The 19,005-nt window shown below is 46.3% G+C and overlaps 1 protein-coding gene across 5 annotated transcripts; it reads right to left on the reverse strand.

The window, feature by feature from the left end:
• Positions 1-1,641: 1,641 nt before the first annotated feature.
• LOC144496948 (major histocompatibility complex class I-related protein 1-like) lies at positions 1,642-16,587 on the reverse strand. Of its 5 annotated transcripts, none has more exons than XM_078217581.1 (9): positions 16,232-16,587; positions 15,796-15,995; positions 15,129-15,401; positions 13,612-13,875; positions 5,761-5,854; positions 5,215-5,247; positions 4,504-4,551; positions 3,823-3,939; positions 1,642-1,992 (listed from the first exon to the last, which is right to left on the reverse strand). In XM_078217581.1, exons 3-6 carry the CDS (start codon positions 15,379-15,381, stop codon positions 5,232-5,234), a joined length of 627 nt encoding a protein of 208 aa, XP_078073707.1. In that variant the 5' UTR covers positions 15,382-15,401; positions 15,796-15,995; positions 16,232-16,587; the 3' UTR covers positions 1,642-1,992; positions 3,823-3,939; positions 4,504-4,551; positions 5,215-5,231. The 5 variants fall into 5 exon arrangements, with proteins under 5 accessions (XP_078073707.1, XP_078073708.1, XP_078073705.1 ...); XM_078217582.1 differs by having other exon boundaries at positions 3,807-3,939; XM_078217579.1 differs by having other exon boundaries at positions 15,129-15,995.
• Positions 16,588-19,005: the final 2,418 nt, after the last annotated feature.

The following is a 19,005-nucleotide window of genomic DNA, read 5'->3' on the forward strand; positions in this document are numbered from 1 at the left end:
TCTGAGAACATTGTAACCCAGTCACTTTCTGAAATCGCCGTGACAGTGAATTCCTTCACCAATTAGAATTAACGCATTCAGCTCCGAGCAGGATGAGCCTTTTGTGTTGGTTTTATAAACACACACACGCGCAGGTGACAATTGCGTCCAGTACTGAAAAGTGTAACAATATTTCCAGCAGCTACAAGAATTTGGAAACATTTGCAGACACCGATTTGATACAAAGGCTCTGATATTTCAAAGATGTTTATTATTTCCCAAGAGTACTTGGGAATGGGAGATCTTGACGTTAACACACTAACCAATTAAGTTTAAGTTTGTTTATTAGTGTCACAAGTAGGCTTATATTTACACTGCAATGAGGTTACTATGAAAACCCCCTGATCGCCACACTCTGGCGCCTGTTGGGGTACACTGAGGGAGAATTTAGCATGACCAATACACATTACCAGCTTGTCTTTCAGACTGTGGGAGGAAAACCGGATAGCCGGAGGAAACCCATGCACTCACAGGGAGAACATACAGACTCTGCACAGTGATCCAAGGCGGAAAAAGAAGCCGGGTCCCTGGTGCTGTGAGGCAGCAGTGCCATTCACTGTGCCACCTTGCCGTCCCATAGCACTAATTTCGAGAAACATGAAAGGGCAGACAAAATTGGAATTGATCAATTCAATACTTATGAATTAATACTTTAAAGCATTAAAGGAGAATTAAAATACATCTTAGCTCCTTTCACTGAATATTAAGAAATAAAATATACAGTGGGCTGTCTGGGCAAGGCTACAGTTATGCAGAAGAATTGGGAACATGAACATTGCACGGCCTCCACCTCGATCCTGCTGGGTAATTTCAGAAGACATTTAATGGTCAACCACATTGCTGTGGGTCTGTAGGCCAGACCAGATAGAGACCGCAGATTTCCTTCCCGAAAGAACATTAAACAAGATAGGTTTTTACAGCAATCAACAATGGCTTCCTAGTCATCATTAGACTTTTAATTCCAGATTTTATTCTTTATTGACTTGAAATTCCACCCTCTGCCTTGGTGGGATTCAAATCCAGGTTCCCAGAGCTTTCTCCTGTGTCTCTGGATTCCTAGTCCACTGACAATACCTCTACACCGCCGACAGCCCAAACTCCACCTGGACGTACTGGACATGTGTCACGCACCTGGATGTGTGGTGGGTTATCAAAATCAGGAATTACTGCTTGGGGAGGTGGAACTGGACAGGATCACGAAAGTTACTTGTTGTCACCGTCCTGCACCTTCCAGGTCTTAATCTGGAATGGGAGGCTGGAATGGGAAAAGAACATTGTGATCCAGCTAAAGAGATGTGCAAAGTATTCATTTAATCTTAACTAATAAACCCCCATGTGGTAACTTTTTTCTAAAGTCCATATAAGTATATCGATCACATTTTCCCATCACCATGTCTGTTATCATCTCAGTGAATAGTCAGAGCTTTGACAAGCACCATCTTCCCTTTTAAAATACGTGTTTGCTGCTAATTTATTGCTATTAATTTCTCTTGATGTGCATTTTTCGTAAAATGTTTTTAAAAGTCTTAAAATGTTCCCCACTGCAGTGGTGTTACCCTACCCCATTGATGTTAGTTTTGTACTGAAGACTTTACAGAGGCAGGAAGTGAAAAAATAAATCACATTTATTGTAGAAATTGCAGCAATGTTACAGACTGCAGTAACAGGTGACTGAGTTGGCAGTGAGTGAACCAGACAGATTCCTAGAATCTGTGTCAACAGGGCAGATCAGAATAGCTTATGAAGTGCAGATCAGAATAGCTTATAAAGTGCAGCTCCAGATAGAGTAATTCCTGACAAACCATCGCCACAGTTCCATTTACACAGCGTCACATATGTAGTGTTTAAATGAGTCAGTCGCTGTCATCTCGATGAAATCACATCCTTCCTGATTCTCTCATCCACTCCTGCTGCTGATCTTGGGGACTGGTGTCTCTGGGGCACTGGAGAACACTGGGGATGAGAAAGAAATATGTCACTATAGAGGGAGGCAAACCCAGCAGAGCTGGAACACCCCCCCAACAAAACCCATCAGATCCACCTGACCCTCACAAATAGCAGCAGCCAAATCCATCAGACCCCTCATGCCTAACACTGCAGAAACCTGGAAGAGTACAGAGAGAAAAGGGGTGAAATTGAAAGAGAAACCAGGAAAGTAAAGAAAGGCATAAAAAATGCTGCCAAGAAAAAACAAAGAACCTCCAAGGATGCACATGTAGAGAAAAGGATAAGGAAAGAGTAAGGCCTTGTGGAGCCCAATAAGAAGTGCATGTGAGAGGGTGGGGAATGTGGTGAGGTTGTGAATAAATACATTGCCCCTGTCTTTGGGAAACATGGAGCAATGCTGACATTGCAATGAAGGAAGAAGTGTGTGAATTACTGCATAAGAGATTACATATTAATGGATTTTACAACTTTGAAAGATGGTGAATCACCGGGTTAAAAGAAACAAGGGAGGAAATTGCAGAGGCTCTGACCATCAGAATCATTCCTCCTGGGCTACATGAGTGTGGAAGAAGATTAAAGGACTGTCAATATCACACCATGGATTGAAAAGGGAAGAAGGGGCAATCTGAGTAATTAGACACCAGTTAGTGTAACTTCGCTGGTGGGAAAATTATTGAAATCAATTGTGAGGAACAGCATAAACCTTCATTTAGAAAGGCACAGATTAGCATGGATTTAAGGGGCGTTCATCTCAGGCTAAACTGATTGAAAATTTGGAAGAGGTGAGAAGGATGGGTTGATGAGGACAGTGAGGTGGATGTGGTCAACATAGATTTTAATGTTTTAGACAAGGTCCCACATGGCAGGCTGGTCAGAAATATAAAAACACATTGAGATCCAAGAGACAATGACAAATCAGACCCCAAATTAGCTCAGTGGCAGGAAGCAAAGGGGTAAGGGGGTTTATTGCGACTGGAATGATGTTACCAGTGGGGTTTCCATGGGGCCCAGCTCTCACTCCCTCACTTTTTGTGGTTCATGTGAATGATTTAGATTTAAATGTAGGGAGAATGATGAAGAAGTTTAGAGATTTAGAAATATTGTCCGTATGGGTGACAATGAGGAGGAGAGCTTCAGACAGCAGGAAGATCGAGATGGACTGGGCAGTTGGGAAGAACAGTGGAAAATGGAATTCAATCCGGAGCAGTGAGAGGTGATGGATTTCAGGAGGAATAACAAGGCAAAGGGAATCCCCAATAAATGGGAGGATAATGACGAATGTGGAGGAACAGAGGGACCCAGGAGTGTATGTCCACAGATTGGGAAAGGTGTCAGGACAGGTTGATAATGTAGTTAAGAAGGTATATTACATGCTTTCCTTTATTAGCCAAGGCACAGAACAGAGTGGTTTTGCTACAACTGCAAATAACACCAGATAGACGACAGCTGAAGCATTGCAGACAGTCTGGTCAGCACATTACACAAAAGATGTGATTGTACTGGAGCGAATGCAGAGGAGATTGTTTAACGTGGACAGGACTGGAGAATGTTCACTGTGAGGAAAGAGTGGATAGGCTGGAATAGGATTCTGTAGAATAGAGGAGGCCGAGGGGAGATTTAATTGGGGTGGATATAATTATGAGGAGCCACGGTAAATAGAGATGACACGTTTCCCTTAGCAGAGGGTCAAAAACCAGGGGCCACAGATTTAAAGTAATTGGTAGAAAGATCGGGGGGAAATGTGGAAAGAGTTTTTCACCCAGAGGGTGGGAGGGACCCGGAACTCACTGTCTGAAAGGATGGTAGAGGCAGAAACTCACACCACGTAGCACTCACACCATGTCGAGTTGAGGAGCTGTGACCTACAGAGCTGCAGACCGAGTACAGGAAGGTGAGATTAGGCTGGAGAGCTCTTCGCGAACAGGCAGGGACATGATGAGTTGAATGAGCTTGCTGTCAAACATAAATTTTATATCATTCAACTTTCCACTCATTCAACACCAGCAAAACCCATCAAACCCCAAACAGCAGCAAAACCCATCAGAGCTCCAAACACCAGCTAAACCCATCAGACCCCCAAACACCAGCTAAACCCCTAAGATTCACTCCGTTTCCCAAACATCCAGAAAAAGATCAAACCCATCACAATAAGTTAAATGTTAAATCCTGTGGGAGTGACACAGCCCAGTGACCAACTTCAGGGAAAAGTCTTGGGAATTCCAACTTCCTTAAGGAAATTGAGCAGCTGAGAGGAGGCTGTCCAGGGTGAGATGTTTCCGGATGTCTCGACACCTCAACACCCACAATGTCTCCACCCTCAGACTGTACAGGAGCAGCCGTCTCCAGAAGGCCAGTCTCAAAGCTCAGTGTTGGATTGGATGAGCTGCTCTTTAGTGACGATACAGCGAGAGACAGACACTGAGCTCACATCCCACCCACCAGATTGTACAGCTAAATCCAGCGGGAATATCCCAGTTAGAAGGATCAACTCCCGATATTTATTCACACAATTCATACCTCAGGAACCTGCGGAGGAGCTGGTTGTGGAATCCCCTTTATCAGAAGCTGTCAAAGGAAGGAGAGGCATTAAAAATACTGTTGGTCATCAGACAGAATCAGTGCATGAGATATGGAGAGATAAAGATAGAGAGAGAGAGTGAGAGAAAGGAGAGAGAGAGAGAGAAAGAGAGAAAGAGAAAGCAATTTATATGTTATAAGTTCATTTATTGGTGTCACAAGTAGGCTTACATTAACATTGCAATTAAATTACTGTGAAAATTCCCTCGTTGCCTGTTCGGGTAGATACAGAGAAAGAGTCATACAGACAGACAGACAGAGAGAGAGAGGGGGGCAGAGAGCGAGAGAGAGAGGCAGAGAGAGAGAGGCAGAGAGAGAGAGAGAGGCAGAGAGAGAGAGAGAGGCAGAGAGAGAGGCAGAGAGAGAGAGAAGCAGAGAGAGAGAGAGAGGCAGAGAGAGAGAGAGGCAGAGAGAGAGAGAGGCAGAGAGAGAGGCAGAGAGAGAGAGAGAGGCAGAGAGAGAGAGACAGGCAGAGAGAGAGAGAGAGACAGAGAGAGAGAGAGAGGCAGAGAGAAAGAGAGAGAGGCAGAGAGAGAGAGAGAGGCGGAGAGAGAGAGACAGTGCGAGAGAAAGACACACACACACTATTTGACACAGAATCAATGGTGATTCACACAGTTACGCAGAGATGATGTTTGATGATCAGCTTACTATTTGCAGGATTGTAGTCACTCCTCCCTCTCCCTGTAAAACAAGGAATGTTCAGTGAGTGACGAGACTGAGAGAAAATCAGAGACAGAGGCTGGAACTCTCGCTCGCTCTGAGCCCCTACAACACAATTCTGAAATCCTCACTCTCACCCTGACCGGGACCCTCACTCCCACAGTGAACCGGGACCCTCACTCCCCCTCTGACCCGGGACCCTGACTCCCCTCTGACCCGGGGCCCTGACTCCCACACTGACTGAAGACCCTCACTCCCACACTGACTGAAGACCCTCACTCCCGCACTGACCCGGGACCCTCACAGATACCCTGAACTCGTCATTCAATCTGAGACCCTTCCCACAATTCACAGACACTCCCCCTTTATCTTGAGCCCTTTACCCTCCCTATCCCAATCCTGCGACTCTCCCACCCACTCTGTGCTCCCCCCCACACCAACCTGAGACCCACAGCCTGAGCCCCCCCACCCTGGAATACTCTCCCACAATCCCTCCCCCCAGTGAGGAGCTGCTCTTTTCCCTCCAATTCCTACCTTTCTTGTTGTAGATGAATGATGAGAGCGATGAGCACGAGGACCCCGACCACAATCCCGACAGTAACAGCAACCTGGGAGCGAGACTTGGGTTCTGTTCGAGAGAGAATCAGAGAGACTGAGTGAATCAGGAAGAGGGAAAAGTGAGAATCAGAGAGAGAGAGAGAATGTGAGAGGAAGAGAGGAGAGAGAATGAGAGAGGAAGAGAGGAGAGAGAACCTGAGAATGATGGAGAGAGAGTGAATTAGAGAGCGAGAGAGACAATCAGAAAACATAGAATACCTGACTCAGAACCTGGCCATTTGGCCCATCTAGTTGATGCTGGTGTTTATGCTCCATTTGATCCTCCTCCCATCATCCCTCATCGAAACTGACCATCTTAACTATATATTTCCTCCTCATTCATTCCCCTTAAACTATACTGTTCACTTCAACCACTCCCTGTGGCAGCGAGCTCCACATTCACATCACTCTTTGAGTAAAGAAGTTTCTCTTGAATTCCCTATTGGGTTTCTTGGTGACCATCTTGTATTGCTGACCCCGAGTTACATTCTTCCCACAAGACCATCATCATAGAAACCCTACAGTGCAGAAGGAGGCCATTCGGCCCATCGAGTCTGCACCGACCACAATCCCACCCAGGACCTACCCCCACATACTTACCCACTAATCCCTCTAACTACGCATCTCAGGGACAATTTTTAACCTGGCCAATCAACCTAACCTGCACATCTTTGGACTGTGGGAGGAAACTGGAGCACCCAGAGGAAACCCACGCAGACACGAGGAGAATGTGCAAACTCCACACAGACAGTGACCCGAGCCGGGAATCGAACCCAGGATCCTGGAGCTGTGAAGCAGCAGTGCTAACCACTGTGCTACCGTGCCGCCCAAGAGGAAACATTCTTTCTGTGTCCAGTCTATAAAAACCTTTCCTAATTTTAAATCTTCTATTAGGTCAACCCTCAGCCCTCTGTTTTCCTGAGAGCAGAGACCCAGCCAGTCAATCCTTCACTGAGATCTCCACCCACTCATTCCTTGAATCATCTCTGTAAATCTTCTCTATGTCCTCTCCTGTGAGTAAAAACCCTTCTGTAAAATGGTGACTGGAACTGCACACAGTCTGTAAATGTGGTCTAATCATGATTTGATAACAGTTTAGCAATAACTTCCGTGCTTTACAATTCTATCCCTCCAGAAATAAAGACTGATTTTCCATTTATTTTGTTCATGGCCTTGCCTAACCTGTTGCGGATTGGTTTAGCTTAAACAGAAATCCCTTTGTTCCTCAACCCCATCCAGCCCGGCACCTCCCAAGTAATAAGTGACCTCCCTATTCACCCCTAATAGAAAACTACCTCATGTTTATCTGTGCTGAACTCCATTCACCAATTATTTGCCCATTCTACAAGTTTATTAATGTTCTATTATTTTGTAGCATATCGAATGATTCATCCCAATTTGGTGACCTGAGCAAATTGAGAAATTGTGTTTCGATTCCAATGTCCAAATAAGTGAGTGTAAAGTGTGAACAGCGGTGATTCCAGCATTGATCACTGCGGAACACCATTTCCCACCTTCTGTCACTCCTGGTGAACCTTCCTTGCACTCTCTCCAAAGCTTCTACGTCCTTCCGATAGGGTGGTGTCCAGAACAGCACAAAATACTCCAAATACGGCCTAATCAAGGTTTTATATGGCTGCAACATGATTTCCCAACTCTTGGACTCAATGCCCCAGCTGATAAAGGCAAGCATGCCAAATGATTTCTTAATCACCTTGGCCATTTGTGTTGCCACTTTTAGGTAACTGTGGACCTGCACACCCAGATCCCTCTGTATGTTAATGTACCGAAGAGTTCTACTATTTACAGTATAATTCACACCTACATTTGAACCTCCAAAATGCATCACCTCGGATCAATCCAGATTAAACTCCATCTCCCATTTTTGTGCCCAAGTCTCCAATCTATCTATATCCTGTTGTATCCTCTGACAATCCCCGACACTATCACTGTCAATTGTCAGAAAAAAAATCATCTGGGTTCAATAATGTCCTTTGGGAAAATAATCTGCCGTCCTTACCTGGTCTGGCCTACATGTCACTTCAGATCCACAGCAATGTGGTTGACTCTCAAATGCCCTCCGGACAAGGGCAACTAGGGGTGGGCAATAAATGCTGGCCAGTCAGCAACACCCACGTCCCACAAATGAATTTTTAAAATTTAGCAAGGACTGGTCCTTTTTAAGTCCACGGTCAAATCTTTTTTTGTGGCACTGGGAGAGTCTCGAAAAAAAAATCATTGTCATTACAGACTCTTCCACTGGGGATCCCACCGATCGGATATCTGCTAACGATAGTCGGCTCAAAGCCTCCTGGACAGTGTTCCAATTGGTAATTGTAGGCGGTCAGTAATAAAGCCCACTGCTGGATTCGGGCTGATGTTATGGGCAACACTGCCTTGTCCTCTTTAAACAGTCCCAGGAGTGGCTTGTGGTCTGTGTCTTAATGACAAATTTCTGCCCATAATGGAGCTGGTGGAACCTTTTCACTCCTAATATCACCGCCAACCCTTCTTTTTCGACATAGGCTTTTTTGCAATAGTCAAGGTCCTGGGAGCATAAGCAATTCCACTCTGTTTGGCTACCGATGTGCCAAAGCCACCTTGAAGCCATACAAGGATGTGTCGCAGGTCAGTAATAGTTCTTTCCTGGGATCATAATGCGCCAGAATATTAAAAGAGGAAAGTTGTTGCTTTACTTTATTGAAAGCCAAGGATTGACTGGAAGACGACTCTCAAGGCTGATCTTTTTTTAGTAGGTGGTGTAATGGAGCCAGGATGGAGGCAAGATTGGGTTTAAATTTCCCAAATAGGTTATTGTTATGAAGCAGAGGTTGATCCCCCTCTGAGAACTAAGGCCCAATCACTCAAAGAGGAGCACCTCGCCATAATCTGTAAAAGTGAGTGTGAAGTGGTACAATCTGCTCTTCAGCAACTTTTACTGGTTCAATCAAAATAACTCCCTGACACACACTCTCAAAAATCAACAAGTAACAATTTATTTATCTAACTAACAGTGAACAAGTTAACTAAACTATTAACAAACTGAATAAAACGTTTCAAATGGAACGCTGTTCAGATAAATACAATTCCCACTTATTAACAAAGTTTTTGTGTCTTCCGGAATATTTGGGCTTTCTCTGTTGATTCTTCTGCCTGGAACTTCTTTCTTCTTTGTACCTTTGCTATTGAGATGGAGCTTTCTCTTGGGGGAACCTGGATTACACATTTTTTCCCTTCGTAGGCGTACACCTGCCTTGAAAAATTGACTGAGAACTTCCTCAAGGTTCTTTAAGTGTTCCTTTTTTTTCCAGTTAAGAGGATGTCATCCAGATATATAGCAACCTGAGGGAGGCTTTGCAAAATGTTCTCCATCGTTCGCTGGAAGGTTGAGCAGGGTGACTATACCCCAAATGGCAGACAAGTGGATCGCTCAGGGCCCTTCTGAGGATGAATTGTTGAATATCTCTGGGAATCGTCATCTAGTTGTAATTGTAAGTAAGCGTGACTCATATCAAGTTTCACAAACAAGTGTCATCCTTCCAACCAGCTGCAAGAAACAGTTTACCGTTTGTTTAGGATCCCCGCAAACATGGAATGATCCATCTGGCTTCAAAATTGGTAAGACTGGTGCTGCCCATTCCACAAATTGGACTGGTTTGATGATCCCTTCACGTTCCAGTCTTTGGATTTCTGCTTCAACTTTTACCCGTAAGTCAAATGGCGCTGGGCGGGCCTTGCAAAATTGTGGAATCACTTCCTTGTCAACAGGTAAGGTCGCCTTGGCTCCTTTGATTGTCCCAAGACCTTCCTCGAAAGCTTTAGCGTACTTAGGCAGGACTTCACTTCGGCAGCCTTTCTCTGGCTGAAGATGTTGAGCCAAGGTGGATTTCTTGCAACCAATTTCACACCATTAGGCTTCCCCATGCCCTCACTACAATCATTGGTAACCGAACCAGCTGCCTTTCATGGGAGACAGGGTCAGAGGTTCCACTCAAAATTCAGAAAGGTTCCCCGATACAGGTTCCCTATCTTGCTGAGGTCTTCAGTAACAATAAACACTCGAGTCCATAGTGAATTTTATGAAACGCTGATTCTCTGAACACTGATACTGCCGCACCGATAGCAACCTCCATTAGTACCAGATGTCCACTTAACCAGACGTTAATCTTGATTTGATCTGATTTGGACGTCGATATGCAATTTAATTGCTCTAAATCAGATGTAGGTGGATCTTCCCAGGGTGTGAACACTCCTGGATACCGGGCTGCAAGTTGCTTTACTAATTTTAAGTCCTGTAGGACACCTTTGCTGTTGCTATCAGGTAGGACTTGTGACTGTTTGGTCGAAGTTTGGCTTTGCTTTGGGCAGACCTGGAGTTACGTGTATCTGGATACTTCCTGAGGGAGGCTATGTAATTGCCTGCTCTCAAATAGTGGTCCCTGAACTCAGCCGGACTGGCGTGGGTGTCCACTTCGGGATAGGTTGCAACTCATATGTTCCACATGCAGCATTTTCCAATGGTAAAACCTGCTGTAGCACCTGTTTGAAGTCCAGTTGTGCTTCAGCTAATAGGCATTCTTGAATAGTCACATTATTAATACCGCACACCAGACAGTCTCTAAGCATCTTAAGAGTTAAAATAAATTCACATCCTTTCGTCAGTTGTCTTAACCTAGTTACGAAACCCGTAACAGATTGTTTAGTATAAACAATACTGTTTCAAAATTAGAGGTGGCTTGGGGTTGTAGCATTCTCCAACTACCTCAGGCAATTCTTGAAAGGTTTTGGTATCTGGTGCCTCAGGGAAAGTTTAACTCCAAATGACAGCAAACGCTCAAGCACCACAGCATTCACAGCACCCTTTGTTTTTCATCTGCCATAATGTCATTTGCCCGAAAAAAATAATGCATGTGATCCACACCTTGGGCCCAGTTCTCGACAGCAGGGTTGAACGAGACTAGTTTTCCAAACAAAGGAATGATGCAGAAGAATGGCTTATCCCAACTTCGGCCAAATTTTACAAGTCCCATCAGGGTCGTCACTGAAATAACTCCCACGAGGCTGGTGTCCCTTCACCAAATTTAGATTCATTAACATAGCGTCATAGAGTCATAGAGGTTTACAGCATGGAAACAGGCCCTTCGGCCCAACTTGTCCATGCCGCCCCTTTTTAAAAAATCTCCTAAGCTCATCCCAATTGTCCACATTTGGCCCATATCCCGCTATACCCATCGTACCTATGTAACTATCTAAATGCTTTTTAAAATACAAAATTGTACCCGCCTGTATACTACCTCTGGCAGCTTGTTCCAGACACTCACCACCCTCTGTGTGAAAACATTGCCCCTCTGGACACTTTTGTATCTCTCCCCGCTCACCTTAAACCTATGCCCTCTAGTTTTAGATTCCCCTACATTTGGGAAAAGATATTGACTATCAACCTTGTCTCTGCCCCTCATTATTTTATAGACTCTATAAGATCACCCCTCAGCCTCCTACGCTCCAGAGAAAAAAGTCCCAGTCTATCCAAACTCTCCTTATAACTCAATCCATCAAGTCCTGGTAGCATCCTAGTAAATCTTTTCTGCACGCTTTCTAGTTTCATAATATCCTTTCTATAATAGGGTGACCAGAATTGCACACAGTATTCCAAGTGTGGCCTTACCAATGTCTTATGTAACTTCAACAAGACATTCCAACTCCTGTATTCAATGTTCTGACCGATGAAACCAAGCATGCCGAATGCTTTCTTCACCACTCTGTCCACCTGTGACTCCACTTTCAAGGAGCTATGAACATGTACCCCAAGATCACTTTGTTCTGTAACTCTCCCCAATGCCCTACCATTAACTGAGTAAGTCCTGCCCTGGTTCAATCTACCAAAATGCACCAGCTTGCATTTGTATAAATTAAACACCATCTGCCATTCGTCAGCCCACTGGCCCAATTGATGAAGATCCCGTTGCAATTGGAGATAACTTTCTTCACTGTCCACTATGCCACCAATCTTCATGTCATCTGCAAACTTACGAACCACGCCTCCTATATTCTCATCCAAATCATTAATATCAATGACAAATAACAGTGGACCCAGCACTGATCCCTGAGGCACACCGCTGGTCACAGGCCTCCAGTTTGAAAAACAATTCTCTACAACCATCCTCTGGCTTCTGTCAAGAAGCCAATTTTGTATCCATTTAGATACCTCACCCCAGATCCCGTGAGATTTAACCTTATGCAATAACCTACCATGCGGTACCTTGTCAAAGGCCTTTGTAAGCAACAAAGTAAGCAACTCTCAGACAGGTACTTCCTCATACTGGTGGCACAGTGGTTAGCACTGCTGCCTAACAGCACCAGAGACCTGGGTTCAATTACCGCTTGGGTCACTGTCTGTGCAGAGTCTGCACATTCTCCCCGTGTCTGTGTGGGTTTCCTCTACGTGCTCCGCTTTCCTCCCACAGTCCAAACGTTGTGCTGGTTAGGTGCATTAGAAATGCTAAATTCTCCCTCAGTATACCCGAACAGGTGCCGGAATGTGGCGACTCGGGGATTTTCACAGTAACTTCATTGCAGTGTTAATGTAAGCCTACTTGTAACACTAATAAATAAACTTCAAACTTTAAACCCAGAGTGCTAGTAACGCTGACACTCCACATTATGAACACATGCAGGGCTCCCTGATTGGACAATCCATTACTGGCTTAATTTGGGAGCGAGTATTCTAAGAGGTCCACATCGTGGGCCTTGTTAAAGTCACTGCAGGTGGACCATCCTATAATCCATCAACCTCCCCTTGAAAGAAACCTTCCATTAGACTGCTCATTCTGGACACATGTAAAACCCTCACATTTTTTTTATTGTGATCGGGCCCTGAACCCTCTTCCTTCTCCTTATCCTCCGTTCACTGTGTGAGTGCAGAGGGGTCAATGTTGTGAAACTTTTCTCATGTGTGTATTTTCATCTTACCTCAGGTTTACTGTGCAAGTTATTCACAGAGAATAGGAACACTCCAAATTTATGGGTTGGGGAAAAGATGCCACCATTTATAAAGAGGGAGCTCAGAATTTAAAACAAAACTGACTGTTAGTGGACGAGTCGTGAGGGGGGAAATCAGGGCAGTTCATACTGACAACCCCCCACCGCCTGTAACACAGGATTCACTGGGTCCTGCCATATTGTAATATCCCAGGATAAACTGGGCCCATTCGTACTATAATATCCCAGGAGACAATGGGGCCTGTGGCACAGTAAAATCCCAGTAATCCCAATTCCTGTCCCCAAATGGTGGCACCATGGTATATAATGTATTGAAGATTAATATATCTTTCCCTCGCTCTGTATCCTGGGCCTCAGGCTGTCAGAGAATCAGAGAAATATAGAATCCATTCAGTACAGAAAGAAAGATGCCATTCAGCCCATCGAGCCTGCACAAACAACAATCCCACCCAGGCTCTATCCACGTGCCCCCATGTGTTTACCCTGCTAATCCCCCTGACACTAACAGGCAATTTAGCATGGCCACTCTACCGAACCTGCACATCTTTGGACTGCGAGAGGAACCGGAGAACCTAGAGGAAACCCATGCAGGCACGGGGAGAATGTGCAAACTCCACATAGACAGCGGCCCAGGGCTGGAATTGAACCCGGATCCCTGGCACTGTGAGTCAGCAGCGCTAATCACTGGGCCTCAAAGCCCTGTCCTCGGCTGACAGCTCAGCACCGACCCTCACTCCTGTGATCCTGGTCTGAGGCTGGGTCCTCTCTAACAGTGAGAAACAATCTTACCGTAAATCACCACCAGTGTCTCCTTCATCCCGCTGTGTTCCACCCGACAGGAATACTCGGCCTGGTCCTCTGGATCAAACTCTACCCATTTCCGGATCTGGTAGGTGCTGTCGTGATTGGGTAAGATCCCACTGGACAGAGTCTCATCAATCACCACTCCATCTCTCCACAGATTCACCTCGATGTCTTGAGGGTAAAACCCGGTGACGACACAGGACAGCCGGTTAGAATCACCCAGACGGGTAAAGGACACGACGGGGGAAACTGAGAGAGAAAGAAAGAGGAGTCAGTACAGGAACCTCGAGATAGAGAGTCCCGGCATCACCCCCTTCACCGACTCTCACTCCCCCCTCACTCACCGACTCTCACTCCCCATTTCACTCACCGACTCTCACTCCCCGACTCTCACTCCCCCTTCACTCACCGACTCTCACTCCCCCCTCACTCACCGACTCTCACTCCCCCCTCACTCACCGACTCTCACTCCCCCCTCACTCACCGACTCTCACACCCCGACTCTCACTCCCCCCTCACTCACCGACTCTCACTCCCCCCCTCACTCACCGACTCTCACTCCCCCCTCACTCACCGACTCTCACTCCCCCCTCACTCACCGACTCTCACTCCCCCCTCACTCACCGACTCTCACTCCCCCCCTCACTCACCGACTCTCACTCCGCCCCCTCACTCACCGACTCTCACTCCCCCCTCACTCACCGACTCTCACTCCGCCCCCTCACTCACCGACTCTCACTCCCTCCTCACTCACCGACTCTCACTCCCTCCCTCCCTCACCGACTCTCACTCCCCCCTCACTCACCGACTCTCACTCCCCCCTCACTCACCGACTCTCACTCTCCCCTCACTCACCGACTCTCACTCCCCCCTCACTCACCCCGCCCTCACTCACCGACTCTCACTCCCCCCTCACTCAGCGACTCTTGCTCCCCCCCTCACTCACCGACTCTCACTCCCCCCTCACTCACCGACTCTCACTCCCCCCTCACTCACCGACTCTCACTCCCCCCTCACTCACCGACTCTCACTCCCCCCTCACTCACCGACTCTCACTCCCTCCTCACTCACCGACTCTCACTCCCCCCTCACTCACTGACTCTCACTCCCTCCTCACTCACCGACTCTCACTCCTCCCTCACTCACCGACTCTCACTCCCCCCCCTCACTCACCGACTCTCACTCCCTCCTCACTCACCGACTCTCACTCCCCCCTCACTCACCGACTCTCACTCCCCCCTCACTCACCGACTCTCACTCCCCCCTCACTCACCGACTCTCACTCCCCCCTCACTCACCGACTCTCACTCCCCCCTCACTCACCGACTCTCACTCCCTCCTCACTCACCGACTCTCACTCCTCCCTCACTCACCGACTCTCACTTCCCCCCCCTCACTCACCGACTCTCACTCCCTCCTCACTCACCGACTCTCACTCTCCCCCTCACTCACCGACTCTCACTCCCCCCTCACTCACTGACTCTCACTCCCCCCTCACTCACCGACTGTCAGTAATTTTTGTCCGTACTCCAGATATTTCCTCAGCCACTCGATACACTCCACTTCCAGGTAACGTTTCCATCTCTGGTTAATGACCGTGCTGCCCTCCCACTTTTGTTTGGTGATCTCTCCCCAAGGGACGGGGGTCACCCACACCAGAAGATCCTTATCAAAACTGATAAAATCTCGTCCATCCCACCCGTACTGGTTGAATCCAGTCGTATTCCCATCATCACTCAGGTCACAGCCGGTCATCAGCTGGTGGATGTGGATCCCTGTGGATTAGAAAGATAACCTGCCAATCAGGGCCAGTCCCAATAAAAGCTGCACTCACCATGAACCCACCCAAACAGATCCGTTCCCACTGGAGGTCCAGCCACCACACACACACACACACACACACAGCCAATCCGGCCCCATCCAACTGGAGGCAAAGCCACCAAACACACACAATCAGATTCAGTTGACCAACAGACCTTACAGAGCTCATGCACAACCTCAGTTAATCAGCCCCCAGTCCCAGATCCTGATCCGCTCCCAGTTTCTCCCACTCTGACCCAGACGCCCTGCATCCTGAGAAAGAGGCTGAGTGCTGGGAGTTTGAAGACCTCCCGACTGGTTGGTTCGATACATGAGGGTCTGAATATTATCTTTGAAACATCGTTCCACCTCCTGTGCGAGCTTCTTCTTCTGTTCCCAGGACTCAAACCCCTCGCTCTCCACCATCCACTGCTCCCGGGGGATCAGCTCCCTCCGATCGCTGTCGTACAGAACAAACTGGACACCGTCCACATCACCGACACCCACAAACTCCGGGAAATCCGGGATCGGAGTCATTCCCGTGAAGAAATACCGGAGAGAGTGAGAGCCTGAAATAGAGAGAGAGACATCATGGTATGTACCCCAAAACATTAATTTTAAACTGAGAGCAAGATCTCCACCCAGCCTGGCATTGCCCCTCTCACACCCCATCACTCACTGACCCAGGGTTCATGCCCCAGTACCCAGCCTGGCATTGCCCCTCTCACACCCCATCACTCACTGACCCAGGGTTAATGTCCCAGTACCCAGCCTGGCATTGCCCCTCTCACACCCCACCACTCACCTGCAGACACCTCTCCACACAAAAGGACCAGCTCTATCAGTCCAATCATTGCTGCTTCCCTCATGTTGGGGGAAACATTTGGAGGAAACTCTTTTTCAAAGAAAGGCCATTTTCTCAACTCACTCCTTCTGTCTTTCCCTGTTTACACTGAGCCTCAATCTGATTGGACACAAAATAGGACTGAACCAATCAGAATAAAGAGATTCAGTGAGTCATCAGTCTCCGGCAGAATAGACACAATGTGGAGATGCCGGCGTTGGACTGGGGTGAACACAGTCAGAAGTCTCACAACACCAGGTTAAAGTCCAACAGGTTTATTTGGGAGCAAATACCATAAGCTTTCGGAGCGCTGCTCCTTCGTCAGATGGAGTGACCACTGTTGGACTTTAACCTGGTGTTGTGAGACTTCTTACTGAGAATAGACACAAACAAGTTGCGAAACTGCCTCAAGGTTTAGAACTGTCCAATCAGGTAAATACAGCTGCTGACATCATCAGTTGCCGGGTAGAATCAGCTGAAAGGAGTTTGATCCAGTGACAGAGGGAAGGACATTCAGAACAGCAGCAGGTCTGAGCGAACCATTCAGTGAGATCACTGCTGATCTGGACCCCAGTTTCTGACTATAAACCATATCCTCAGATATCATTACCCAATAAAAATCTGTCACTCTGAGATTGAAAAGCTCCAATTGTTAACTTTTTATTGTGGAGAGACTGGATGTGGATTCCACACTGCTGAATTATTTTAGCATTCTAAACAAATCGATCAGATCACCCATCAACATTCTAAAAGCTGGGGAATAAAAACCCCTTTTATTTCACCTCCTTTTATTATTCTGGTGATCAGAACTGCACCCCCTCCAAGACCAATCTCCCCTTCCTGAGGTGTGGTGTCCAGAACTGAACACAGTGACTCCAGAAAGTGTCTGTTAAACTGAAGCTTCACTTCCATCACTTTATATACCAGCCCCCTCCAGATAAAGTTCAATGTGCCCTTAGAGAGAATGGTGAAATGGGCAGACACAAATACAATGCAGAGAAGCGTTTTAAGTGATGCAGTTTGAAGGGAAGAAAATGAACAGTTAATCTAAACTGAATGGGACGGTTATAAAGGGATTGTGGGAACAGAGAGACCTGAGTGAATATGATGGTGGCAGGAAGGTGTGATAAGACTATTAAAGAAGCATCTGGACCCCATTGCTTTATAAATAGCAGCACAGATTACAAAAGCAAGGAGGTTGTGGAATTGCATGAACTAAAGAATAGCATGATGGGAAAATTGGTACAATATAAGAAAGACTGACTCTGCAGAACATAAAACATGACTGACCTCCATGTAAATCTGATAAAGCTGATTTCATATAACTTATGACGTGAATGAGATCAGTGAAGGTCAAGCTCTTCCAATTTCCTGACCTCTAAGGCCCGATAAGATTGATTCCTCATAGCCGAAGACTATAGGAGTAAATAAAACAAGATAAGGTCAGGGATGACGGAAATCACCGACCTTCGTCTGTTACATCAATGGGCAAGATAAGGGTTTGAATGATGCGACAAAAGGTTCTGGGAGGTCAACAGGTTATAACATGATTAATGGTATTGCTTATACTTCTATTAATGATCGAATTCCTGAATAAGCTGTGGTCACGCTAACTGATAATGATTATGTATAAATACTGAACTGTTTCTTTCTGTAAGCGTGGACTTGGGGAGGAATTAGCATGTTATAATAACTGCTCTCTGAACCCAAATTTCAGCCAAAAACTGCATGCAGTCTTTTCGTAAATAAAGGCTTGTTATTTTGTCTGAACAAACATTGTTGAGTTTTTCTATCACAGTCAAGAAGCAGGAAAGTTTCCACTTCAACAAGGTCACGCTGAACATTAATGAACTATTGGTTCGATCCGAGCTGAAGCATTGTGTCCACTTCTGGTCACAATGTTTCAGGAAGGATGTCGAGGCCTTGGAGAGGGTGCAGAGGAAATTTGGTGAAATATTGGAGATGAGAAACTTCTGACTGACAGTAGGAGTAATTCAATGTGTTGAGACAATCATATCTTCCAAAAACAAACGTGGAAAGACATTGCATTATCTGGGTAATGGATAATGACCTGCATTTTTTTTTAAGAAGGCCATAGGTTCTCCTTGGACAGGGAGCCAGCCTGCCTTCACCTGAGCTGTGTGGTACTTGAGGAAGAGATGTTTGTTTGTTCTGAACTGGAATCACTTTAATTGATGGGGAATAAAATGGAAAAACAGAGGCTAGTGATGATCTGGAAATCACATGGCAGGGACAGACTTTAAGTTTTGAACCTGTTGGTTTTGAACTCAGTCTCTTTGGGGAATAAGTTGAGAAATGGAGACGGCCCGACCTGATTCTCTCTCTGTCTTGCCTCAAATTGTGTCTGGTTCACAACCTGCTGCCAGAGAATCCTCATCTGAGTGTAACCTGTCTGCATTTTGGACCTGCAAAGCTGAAACAGGAAGAATTGATCCAGATCCATATTCTCCTCCGTGCCAATGCTCTGTTGGTGTGAAACTCCAGACATCCACTGGTCTTCAGATGAGTGAACACCAGCTCAACAGCATTGACCCCTTTCAAACTTTATTCTTCATTTTAAAAAAGCCTATCCTCCAAAGGCCGTCTCTGCATAGAGACCCGATCTGGTTGTTCTTTAATTGCACAGAAGTTGAGAGCAATGTATTTGCATGAATAGGTAATTGGCTAATGGACAGGAAACATTGATTTGGCATAAATGGGGCATTTACAAGTTG

Source organism: Mustelus asterias, chromosome 8 (assembly GCF_964213995.1).
Source record: "Mustelus asterias chromosome 8, sMusAst1.hap1.1, whole genome shotgun sequence".
Lineage (NCBI taxonomy): Eukaryota > Metazoa > Chordata > Chondrichthyes > Carcharhiniformes > Triakidae > Mustelus > Mustelus asterias.